The following is a 12,011-nucleotide window of genomic DNA, read 5'->3' as shown; positions in this document are numbered from 1 at the left end:
AGGTCAGCCCAAGCCTTTCATGGATGGACAGTGAAGCCGAGGGCTAAATCGGGGACCGCATTTTGCAAGTTGGTATCTACGCGGGAGACAGGAAGTGGAATGGGCACCAGGGTTCGTTCTGAGATGCCCAGACTGCAAGACCCATTTTATACCATCAAGCACGGACTGTCAGGAAACGCATTATTTGCCTCGTCTGTGGAAGGGGAAATGTCTGGGGTGTGCGATAATTTAAAATCAGCCAAACAATTGAAGCAGCGCTTGTCAGAAATCTGCCCTAAATTCCACCAATGACCTCTCTTGGTTACATTGCACCAGAGGGGTGTTTGGAAATCCCCATCACCCCTTCCTCGCTCAGCACCTGGCCCTCCCACAGGGGCTCCCTCCTCTGGCTGAGGAAGGGTCTCCAGGCCTTTGGTCTGGATTTACATTGTGAGCCTGAGGTAAGTGGACCGGGGTGGATGCTGGGGGGCAGTGGACCCTGCAAGCAGCGGCTTGTCCGCCTTTTCTAAGCTAATCTGGCCTCGTCTCGAAGGGGACTGCACCGCTGACCAGCCTGAGTTCCTGATTCCTTTGAAGGTTGGAGAAATACAATGTAGCTTTGTTCCTTTTTTTGCCAACTGGGAAACCCCTTTTGAAATACGAGCACCGTGTCCCTAAATAGTTATTACCTCTTTCTTTCTTATCACAGGGGCTTCTTTTCCAAGAGCAAACACCTGCTCCCCAGCACTGCCCCTTCACCTGTGGCCACTGGAAGAGTCTAGGTGAGTAGGTGGCTGCCCACTAGGATGGACGGGCTCCTGGTTCCCGGCCCTTCTCCTCCTGCTTTACCCACTCCTGGCTTCAACCTTTCTGCGGGCAGGTGGGGCGATGGTAGAACGTATCCTCTGGAGAGTGAACTGTGTCTCTGAACCTTAAGCCAGGACTGGCCATGCAAACCCGCGCACAGAGCCACTCTGCCTGCAAGCATCCTCCGTGCCTAGCAGGAACATTTCCAATCAGAGCATTGCAAAAGTCTGTGGTTTTCTCCGCACCAAGTTGGCTCAATCTTTTACTGAGTGCAGGGCGGGGGCAGTCTTGGGGTCAGCTTTGGGGAGGCTCACAGTCTGGATGGGGTGCCTGCGAGCGCTAAGGGTGCCAAGGAAAGGGGGCCGGGCCGACTCAGTGGGGCAGTGCACGGCAGGGACTGGGCAGGGAGATGGTTTCTCTGGTTCAGAGGCAAGAAAAGCATAGCAGGTGAGGACAGTAGCACTTGCTCGGTGGGGAGGCCAGACAGGATGCTCTCTGCGGCTTGGTTTCCATTTTTGGATTCTGTCTGCTGCCCCGTCGCCCCCCCTGCCCCCTGGGAAGACACATCTAACTCTTCCTCTTTTGAGCTCTCTGCCAGCCCACCGGCTCCCCACCCACAGAGGAGAAATGAGCATCCTGGAGGATCCTGATGGTTTGGGGGGAAGGGGGTTGCTGTGAGCGATACAGGTCTCACTGGGGACCGCTGGGGCCCTGGGGACGCAGCTGTGAGACCCCAAGCCTCCTCTCGGGATCTCCATGGAGAAGTAAGAGCCTGAGGGGGAGGGCAGGAGGGGTGGACCCCAGCGGCCAGTCCCCGCAGGGTGCTGCTGATGGTTGCATTTCCTGGACGCCAGACTTGGGCGGAAGCCTGGCTGTCTGTGTGGATTTGTCCGATGGTAGTTGTGCTTGCCTGCCTGGAATTAGGACCCAAGATTCTGATCACAAAATCTGACGACAGTTCTGACGCATGTGTGGGTTCCTACCGCTGCCCGAATGCAACTCACTCGGGACACCATCTACCCGGAGACACAGACCCACAGGTCGAGGGTCGAGGGTCGGTCCCCCAGCACCGCCCTCCCCCACGCCAGCCCCACGTGCAGGCTGTCACCTGGGTTCTGACCCACCAGCCACAGACCAGAGGGCGCCACGGCCCCTCCCTGGGTTTGATGGAGCCGCTGAAGCCGCTCACAGGACTCAGGGAGACGGTTTACTCCCTAGATCAGCGGTTTGTTATAAAAGGGTTAACGCGGGAAGAGACAGAAGAGCTGCCCAGGGCGCGGCCTGGGGAGGGGCCCCGGGGCACCCATGCCCCCCCCCCCCACACACACACATGGCCCACGGTCCCCACATCTCCACCTGCTCGCCAACCCGGGAGCTTTCCGGACCCCGTCCTTTTGGGATTTTATGGGGGGGTTTGTTACACGGGCAGGACTGATGAAATCACTGGTCATTAGTGATTGACTCAACCTGCAGCCCTACCCCAGAGGTGGGGGGTGGGGCTGAAAGTGCCAACCTCTAGCCCTGAGATTGGTTTCCCTGGCAACCAGCCCCCATCCTTAGGCGTTTTCCAAACATCACGTCATTAACATAACAAGAGACATCCCCTTGCTCACAACTTTTAGGAAATGCCAAAGGTTTTAGGAGCTCCACGCCGGAAATGGGACGGAGACCAAGCCTGTTCACCCTCGAACAGCAAGGGTCTGAACTGGGCAGATCCACTTACATGTGGGTTTCTTTTGATAAATACACAAAGTGCTGTAAATGTATTTTCTCTTGTTTACGATGCTTTAAATAACATTTTCTTTTCTCTAGCTTCATCGTACAGTACTTAATACCTATAACATACAAAATAATGTGCTCACTGACCAGTTCTGCTTCCCGGAAGGCTTTTAGTCAACAACAGGCTAGTAGTAGTAGTTAGGTTTTTGAGGAATCAAACGTCAAAAGCACCAGGCGGTTTTTCCACTACGCAGGGAAACATCCCGTCCCCGGTGCCGGCTCCCCCCGCCCCCCCCCCCCCAGTTCAGGGTCAATTGTATGTATCTGTTAACCTTAAAAGCTAAACTGCCAGGGAGGGGGGCGCCTGGGTGGCTTAGTGGGTTGAGCATCTGACTCTTGGTTTCAGCTCGGGGCTGTGGGATCGAGCCCCGTGTGGGACTCCATGCTCAGCGGGGAGTCAGCTTGTCTCCTCCTTGTGCCCCTCCCTACTCAAATAAATCAATGAATAAATAAATCTTATTGTTTTTTAAGATTTTATTTATTTGTTTGACAGAGAGAGAGACAGCGAGAGCGGGAACACAAGCAGGGGGAGTGGCAGAGGGAGAAGCAGGCTTCCCGCGGAGCAGGGAGCCCGACGCGGGGCTCGATCCCAGGACCCCGGGATCATGACCTGAGCCGAAGGCAGACGCTCAACGACTGAGCCCCCCAGGCGCCCCAATAAGTAAATCTTAAAAAAAAAACAAAAAACCTGCCAGTCACTTTACCAGCAACAGGTGGGTTTATTCAGGAATGAAAGAGAATTACAACCCTGGGCAAGTAAGCTGTTGCAAAATCATGGGCCAGCCCGGGGGACAGAGGAGAGGCATGCATTTTAAGGAGAACAGGGGTGGGGGGGGGTGAGGAAAACTTCTTGCCCTCAGGCTGGGTTAGTAGAGCTGTATCCACGGGCAAGGTCATGTCCTCGGAAGCTCCAGTCTGCCCTTGTCCCGCTGGGTCTTCAGTTGACCATGAGCATTGGGCATGCCGGGACCATCTCAAAGAGAGAGTCCAGGAGTTCCCAAGGAAGCAGAGTTGAGATTCAGAACGGGTAATGACAATGCCTTTGGCCAACGTGTTTGGGGGGTCCCTACGAATGTTGCCAGCTGTGTCTTCGGAGCGCCCTTAGTGCCTCACCAACCCTGAGGGTTGAGGCTGGTGTGCACAACGAAAGTGTCATAAAACCAGCCAAACAGCACAGGCTTGTTGAAGCACCTGCCTGGTAAAATGGGCTCCCCCGTCAGAACCCAGAATACAGCGCCCCCAGAGCCACAGCTCAAGAGGTAGGGGTCATCTTTCCCCATAGGATCGTAGTCCGAGAAGAGGTGTTGGCCTGTCTACAAGGCAGGGCTTCAGTCCGATAAGAAAACTTACAGACCGGGACTAAAACCTATTTGTATCCGTGACACAGAGGGATCTGCATGAAGCCCATTGGCCAAACCTCAAAGGGTCCATTGGGCAGGATGGGTACATTTCCCAGGATTGTATTTTGGAGAAGTGGGACAAGCAGGGTCCCCACCAACGTTGGTTCGTGAACGCTGTGATTTTCCCGGTGACCCACGGTTTCATGCGCGTACGGTTGTAAGTACTGGGAATTTAAACATTTCTGATAGGGCCAGCTTCTTATTTGGTGTAAACCCAGTTTCCCTCTCTTATCAAACCAACAGTTATCAGATTTCCAATACTGAGTTAACTTTTCTGGGGCCGATTGTTGGGCATCTCTGGTCCATTTTTTCTAATCGTCATTTGGAAGAGCATCTCTTTGGAATATGACAGAGGTCTGGCTCTTGGGCTCCTTCAGAGCAGCGTTTGGGTGGAAATAGCAGCGACGTGGTTTCCTTTGGCCTCCAGGGAGTTGATGCTGGAATGCCCCAAACCCTTAGTAATAGCTCAAGCCACCAGCAAAAGCATGGCACCTAGTTAATGTTGGACCTAGGAGCCATTTTTAATCTTATCCCCAGGGAAGGTAAGAAAACCTGTTGCCTCCGTTCCCAAATCTGGAGCTTCCTTCCCCGAAGGCATATTGACTGTCAGCATAAATGTTTGGGGTTTTGCCCTTGGCTGAAACACGAGCTCAGGTGAGGGCGTTTAAATCAGCCTGCTGGGCGCAAGTAGCCAGGGGTAACGGTACTGACTCAGTGACTCCCAGGGATTTGCAATAGTACACCCAGGATGATATTTTATCCTTTAAGTAAGAAACCATCAGGAAACCGTGAAAAATCTGCACTGGTTAGAGCAGGTCCCTGTAAATTGTCACCGGGGGTCAACAGGTGATCTGTCAACACGAAGCTGTCCTGGAGGGTTTTACCCTGGAAGGGCAGAAAGGTGGTAGGGTTAAGGCTACTGGAACCAGAAAGAGTTATTATTGTGAGGGGCAGTTACCGTGAGGGTGTCACAGGAGGTGAGGTGCCTGGCAGAAAAGTCTTTTTCTTTTTTAAATTGTATTTATTTGAGAGAGAGAGAGATGGAGATAGTGACAGAGAGCACAAGTGGGGAGGAGAGGGAAAAGGGGAAACAGACCCCCCACTGAGCAGGGAGCCTGATGTGGGGACTCGATTCCAGGACCTTGGAATCATGACCTGAGCTGAAGGTGGCGCTTAACCGCCTGAGCCACCCAGGCGTCCCCTGGATGAAAAGTCTTGAGCGTCAGGAGAATTCAGGAGGCCTTCTGTGTGGGCCTCAACTAAGAGGGTAGTGGCAAGAATGGCTCTGAGGCCCCCAGCCACAGCGCCTAATTGTTGGCTTTGATGCCCCATGGGGCAATGGTGGGCCCCGTGTTTTTGGGGTGAGGGCTCCAAGGGTATCCCCTTCCTTCTCATGTACAAGGAGGGATAGTTGATAATTAAGATGTCTGAGGGCAGAGACTTTTGTTAGACTTTCCTTTAAAGTCTCAAAGGCCATGTCATCCACCTCCTTCTAAATAATAGGGTCAGGTTTGTCCTGACTTTACTAAAAGTAAAGCTCATACAGACTGGGCCATGAGGGACGAGTTTGGAATCCAATGTCGGCAATAGCCAGCCAGCTCCAGGAAGCCTCCTAATTGGTGCGTGGTTTTCCGTTTGGGGAAATTCAGGATGCCTTTGAGTCTACCTGGATCCACATCAAGTCCTCGTTCGGAGATCAGGTGCCATAAATATTGAACCTGACGTGATGCAAGCTGCAACGTTTCTTTGGAGACTGTAGGTCCCTTTCAGGCCAAAAGTTTTGACAGGGGGAGGCTGCCTCCCTGTGAAGAGGTCCAAGCAGGGAGCAGAAGAGCAAGTCATCTACACGTTGTAACCAAGTTGAGGCTGCAGGAAACTGTGTGTCATCTGAATCAGCCTTTGAAGGACCCTCCGTGTCACCCTGGGGCATGACTGCCCAGCTATCCTGCTGTTCTTCCCAAGTGAAGGCAGAAAGACACTGGCGGTCCTTATCGAGTGGAGTACTAACCATGCACCCCATAGGTCAATTACGCAGAAACCTTGCTTTCAGTGGGAACGGGTGCCAGTAACACGTGGGAGTGAGGAACAACAGGGTCCTGAGGGGTAACGACGTTACTTACTGCTCAGAGGTCCTGGCCATTGGGTTTCCTTTCCAGGTAAAGTAGGGCTGTGACTAGTACAGGGGATCGTGAGGCCCTGAGCCTCGAAATTCTCTATCCTGGGCTGGATGCCCTGAAGGGCTTCTTTATTTATAGGGCATTGATTAATTCTAGGGAGAGGTTTTGAGGGATCTACCTGAGTCTTGTTGGGAGGTGCACTGTGCATTTTATCAATAGCAGTTGAGGATTTTGTCCAGAAAGAGGGTGATAGCTGATCCAACAGGACTACATGATCGGTGTCCCCAGACTCAGCTACGGTCCCGCCAGAGACAGAGCAAACAAAAGACATCAGAGGGTCATTTAATTCCGCTGGTTGGCTATTTTGATCGCTGCTATCAGATTCTGGAATTATCTTCCCCTTCGGGGAGAAAGAAATTCTGGCACGATACTTCTCTAGGGAATCTCAACCCCGTAAAGGAGTAGGGGCAGAGGAATTGGGGAGAAAACAGTGAATACCTCTCGAAGGGAATAGGTTCAGAGGCGGGAACCTGTTGAGGTTGGTTGGAGACCCCCACCACTTGAACCGGTTTGGTGCTCCGAGGGGCTGCTCTGCAGCCGTGGGGCCGGGCACTGAGAGTATAGGTCCTGTGTCGCTAAGGACAGAGATCCATTCCGAATCTGGGGAGTGGTTTCCCTGGGTTGATTAGGAGGACTGGAAGAGCCCCAGCACTGGGAATGAGGAGGAGGTAGAAGAGCTCAGCTAGTGGGCTGAAAGCACCGGGAGAGCTTAAACCTGTAAAAGTCCTTTATCCAATGTCCTGGTTCCGGCAGTATCAGCAGAAACTAGGGTTTTTGCTGGGGGGGGGGGGGCTTTGTCTGATGGAGTTGAACATTGGAAATTTTAGTGGTCTTTCCTGCAGGTGACTCAGCTAGGGTGCGAGCAAACTGTTTTGCCAAGGCAATTGAATCTGGGGGCAGACCAAGTTTCCCATTTCATCCTGGGCCTTTTAACGAAAAGGAAAAGATCCCAGATCAGCCCAATAATAAACACAGAGTTAAAAGGAAGACCAGAACTTTATTTAAAATCAGTTTGCAGTCAATCATAATAATGACGAACAGATTCATCAGGCTTTTGTGCACAAGACTGAATTTTGGCCCAGTCAACTGGCTTCGGAAAAGCCATTCCAAGTGCTCGGTGGAGATTTCCAGCGAGTGGTCTAGCATCTTGCCAAAATTCGGGGGGTCTGCGTCCCTAAATCCTGCTCAGGATGTTCCCATTGGGCTGGTTTTATCCAATGCTTGGGCTGGCCCTCAGCCACAAGCCTGTGGCCCAACTATTACAAATCCCAGAAACCAGGTTGGTAAGTGTGAGTAACTCTGTTAAATTCTCCAGCAAACCTGTGGGGGGTCCTCAGCCACTTAGGGGACCCCCCTTTACCTCTGGCTCAAAGTTCAGCCTTAGTCCGGGGAACTTAGGAAACCTGGGGTCTATTTAGATCCCCAGAAGACTCAACTTTGAAGGAGCAAGGGTTTTAATAGGTTCAGGAGACGAGGGAGCAGAGGGAGCATCAGAAGAAAAGAGGGTCTGAGAGAAGGATGACCAGGCCGGGGTGAAGATGGGGCAGAGCGTCTGAGCGCAAGATGGCGGCAGCGTCTGAGCGCAAGATGGCGGCAGCGTCTGAGCGCCTCTGTGGATGGCGAAATAGGGACGCAGAAGAGGCCTCAGAAGCCCCCCCTTTTCTCCATTTATTTAATTATTTAAAGATTTTATTTGTTTATTTGAGTGAGAGAGAGTTGGGGGGGAGGAGCAGAGGGAGAGAGACAAGCAGACTCCAGGCTGAGTGCAGAACCCGACCCCGGGGCTCGATCTCACGACCCTGAGATCATGACCTGAGCTGAAATCAAGAGTCGGTTGCTTAATCCACTGAGCCACCCAGGCGCCCCCCACCCTTTTTCCTTTTTAATTGTTTGTTTGCCTCATTTAGTTTACAAACTGTGTTTTGGAGAGAGGCAATTTTAGATTCCAGACAGCGCTTGGAAGCTTCAAAATACCAGTTGTAGAAGGAATTGCTTTTAGTTTTGTCAATTTTAGGACCGTGGTTGTCCAATTCAGCTTTGAGACAATTAAGTCTGGGGAGATGGAAAGTTCCCCATAACGGCCATTGCAAGTCTAGATCTAAATTACTTCCGGTTAAGTCAGTCCATTTATTTATAAACGGGCATTCCGCGGGGCCATTATTTTTAAACGTAAAACGGGCCACAGTCCCAGTAGTGGGGGGAAGGGGGGCACCCCCAAAGCATCTTGACGACTGGGATCCCATTTCTCTGATTCTTACTGGGATCAAAGGCCACCCAGTTTCTGGAAGGATGGTCCCGTCCCAAACAGAACTCAGACCGAAGGCCAATGCGGTTCCATCAAACACAGTCTGAATCAGACTGAAGGCCAATAGAATATTCTCAGAGATGCTTAAAAAATGCTTAAAAGACGCTTAAAAAAAAATCCTTAAAAAATGCTTAAAAAAAAAAAAAAACAACGAGAAAAAAAAGGTCAAGGCCTTGGTAAATCCCGGGTAAAGCGTAAAGCGCTTGAGCACAAAGCATGGGGCTCAAAATCCAGGAGAACACTTGTCCTCAAGCCCAGCTTTGGTGAGAAAGCAGTGAGCCCAGCAACCCTGCGGCTCATGGATCATGCACCTGTCTGCTCACCGGCCCCGAGTCTTCTCTGGCTCCCATCTCTGATCACCAAGTCATGTTAACCTTAGAAATAGCCACGGCCGGCTACTTTACCAGCAACAGATGGCTTTATTCGGGCATGAAAGGGAATCCTAATTCAGGACACAGCAGGTCCGGGAAACCAAGGAGAGGCGCGATTTATAAGGAGGAAAGGGGTCCGTTGGGAGGCTATTAGGAACTAAAGCCCATTGGAGTAAGCTGAGGTGGAAGTGTTACAGTGTCTCATTTTCTCTGGGTTTCAGATTTTGCTAAAAATGGTCAGTGATAACGGTTATCGATCCCTTTCTCCGAAAAAGGGCCTTCGGGGAGCGACGTTAGTGGGCTCTAGTTTCTTGATCGCTGGCTGGTGAGCTGGCAGGTTGGGAACCCGTCCTGGCTACATGGGGCAGACTCCACTCCCGGACTTGGTGACCCCTGGGTCACTGGGTTAACCTGGTTCCTCTTTCCTGTCCCCATGGCAGGACATGGGCTTTATCAACCGAGTTCACCCGCAGGACGCCTGGGTGACTCAGTTAAGCATTGGCCTTTAGCTCAGGTCATGATCTCAGGGTCCTGGGATTGAGCCCCGCATCGGGGTCCCTGCTCACCGGAGAGCCTGCTTCTCCCTCTGCCTCTCCCCCTGCTCTCCCTCTGCCTCTCCCCCTGCTCGTGCTCTCTCTATTACATATATAGATAAAGTCTTTAACAAACGAAATAAAAAATCTGTCCCGGGTCCCGACTAACGCGTTCCTGCTCTCAGTTCGACACTGCCCCGTTGCAGTAGAGTTCTGCCAAACAAACTCGTGAGGTTTTGTGTATGCCTGAGTTTTTTCTTAAATAATATTCTGTGTTGTTTTCTCCTAGGGTCCTGCCCCTGTTGAGAGAATGGCTTCCTCGGGGTCCCAAACAAAGAAACATGATAATCACAGGTGAGGCTCCAGCTGACTGCGGGCGGGTTGGATTTTGGGGTTTATCGTGATTACTTTGTGACATACATTTTCCCGAGAGCCGCCACACAGGAACATGTTTGACTCTTGTGATGGAGCCTGGGGCCCGGCGGGACAGGTCCAGAGGCTCAAGGACTGACAGGCTAACAGCTCTGCCCTCCGCCCTTGGCCCCTCGGGGTCTCAGCCGGACAGGCTGCTCTTTTGCAACACAGCCCTGCTGCCTCCCAGCTCTGTCGGGGTTCTGAGTCTTAAATACTTCCTTTACGGTTTTCCAGAACTCCACTTTGTGATCCTGCCGGCCCCTCTTATATGCGAATTTGTGCACTGAGGGCAAAGCGAGAATTCCTACCTTCATCCTGATTCCTACGTGGGCTTTGAATCCAACAGGATTTTGGTTTCCTTGCCACCCCCCCCCCCACGCCGCCATGTCCCCCCACCTCTGCGGGGGCTACCAGGGACGCCCCGTCCTGCTGCAGGGGACCTCCGGGCCCTGCTGGCCTCCCTCCTCGACAGCCCCGGGGTTGTGTGTGTCGCCCTCGGGGAGCCCTGGAGCTGGGCTCCTGGGTCATCTCTCGGGGGGAGGAGTCTCAGGCATTCCCCGTGCCCTCCTCGGGCCTCCCTGGACTCCCACATGGACACCTGTCCTCCCTCCCTCCTTCCACGGAGTCTGGGAGGGCTGTTTTCACACTTCAGGATGTCTTGTGGACATGACTGCGAAGATAAAGTTCTAAGTGTTCTAAGTCACTGGCAACCCAAACTGCCCTGTCCTTATCCAGGCCCCTCGGGCGCTGGCGGGGGGTGGGGGTTGAAATGGGTCTGAGAAGGGGGCACAGGGCATCAAGGGCCGTGGACGGGACTCAGCTGGAGTCCCCCGCTGCCCTGCCCCGCCCCGGTGACCACCCTGCCCTCCCTCACTGCTGGTATTGCCAACCACTGGCTTCTCACTGTCCCCCCCCCGCCCCCGGGCTGAGAGGCGGGTGTGGTGTCTGGAGCTCAAAGGCCAGCTCATGGGTGCAGCCTCTTGTGAAAGATATTAATTTTTTAAAGATTTTATTTATTTATTTTAAAGAGAGAAAGAGCGGGGGGAGGGGCAGAGGGAGAGAAAGCACGGAGCCGGACGTGGGGCCCGATCCCACGACCCTAAGATCGTGACCCGAGTGGAAACCAAGAGTCGATGCTCAACCAACTGAACCACCCGGGCTCCCCTTCTTTTTTTTTTTTTTTTTGGAGGGACGCTAATATTTAAAGTGAGCCTCTAAGGTGGGCAGACGGCTAGGACCCCACTTCTGTGGTGCTCATGAGCTTTAAATGCAGTATTATGCACCGGCTCTGGATAACGTCATTTCTACTGCAAGGTCAAGTGCCTCCCAGGTACTACTCTGTGTTCCTTGTGCCCAGCATAGGGCCCCATGCGGGGTTGGTGTGGGATCCAAATCTCCCTCCCTCCCTACCCCAGACTCCCTGCCTTAGTCCCCGAGCACCTATCCCGAGCCACCTGGGCGTCTTCTAGAACCAGCCAACTCTCATTTCACATATTGTTCCAGCAATATTTGTTAAATGAATAAAGGGACAAAATAGAACGAGATAAAGTGACTGGAAACTGTATCTAGAGTAGAGAACCAGCGTTCCAAGTAAGGCCTTTGACATGTTATTTTAAAACCTTCCAAAAAGTCCATTTGAACCTGTTCTGCTTCATGATGCTACATGCCCAATTAATATATTCGAAAACCATTGCTGTTCTTCACAGTCTGACCCCATTTCCTTCTCCTTCTCTACCTGGAATCAGAGAGAGAGGGAAAAAAAGTTGAAATATGTTGAAATATGGGGCAAAGTTGTCTCAATCACATCCTGTTTTGTCAGCTCTGACTCTTGCCAGTCAGCCCTTACTCAGTCCCTGCCGTGCTCAGAACATCCTGAAAGAGTGTAGCCACCACCTTACATCAGTGGTGGTTTCATGAGAGGGTGTGATGTCAGTTTTCCCTGCAGCCAAAGGGAGTATGTGAATGCATGAGGAGGCTGAGTGCCAGCAGAACCCCAAACCCACTGACCGACTCCGGGCTGGATCTGATGCCCGAGAGCAAGACAGAGCCTGTCCTTTGGCGGCCCTCCAGCTCGCGGAAGTCACTGGTGCTTGCTCCGGCAGCACCCCGTCCTAGCATCGGGGTGCTCATCGTGGTGCCCTGGCTTACAGCTGTTCTGGTGACAGCTTAGAGCCGTTTCCCTGCCAGATTTCCAGCACCTCGGAGCAGACAGGGTCTCCCGGGACTGGGGCCGGGCTGGCGCTCCA

General features: G+C 52.6%; 1 protein-coding gene across 7 annotated transcripts in view; it reads left to right on the top strand.

Moving 5' to 3' along the window:
* Nucleotides 1–12,011, top strand: part of UPP1 (uridine phosphorylase 1) — a 25,373-nt gene that overhangs the window by 5,055 nt on the left and 8,307 nt on the right. For 5 of the 7 annotated variants that reach the window (XM_025853050.2, XM_025853053.2, XM_025853054.2 and 2 more), the window contains exons 2-3: nucleotides 689–761; nucleotides 9,641–9,705. In XM_025853050.2, coding sequence (XP_025708835.1) covers nucleotides 9,662–9,705 — 44 coding nt within the window. In that variant the 5' untranslated portion in view covers nucleotides 689–761; nucleotides 9,641–9,661. Of the gene's footprint in view, nucleotides 1–6; nucleotides 577–688; nucleotides 762–1,394; nucleotides 2,512–9,640; nucleotides 9,706–12,011 lie in introns of those variants that run through there. The other 2 variants (XM_025853048.2, XM_025853057.2) reach the window with 2 other exon arrangements.

The sequence above is a fragment of the Callorhinus ursinus genome, unplaced genomic scaffold (assembly GCF_003265705.2).
Source record: "Callorhinus ursinus isolate GAN/ISIS: 27379988/994484 unplaced genomic scaffold, GSC_fseal_2.0 scaffold60, whole genome shotgun sequence".
NCBI classification, from domain to species: Eukaryota; Metazoa; Chordata; class Mammalia; order Carnivora; family Otariidae; genus Callorhinus; species Callorhinus ursinus.
The sequence above is the reverse complement of the archived record's forward strand: the minus strand, read 5'-3'. Positions and strand labels throughout refer to the sequence as shown.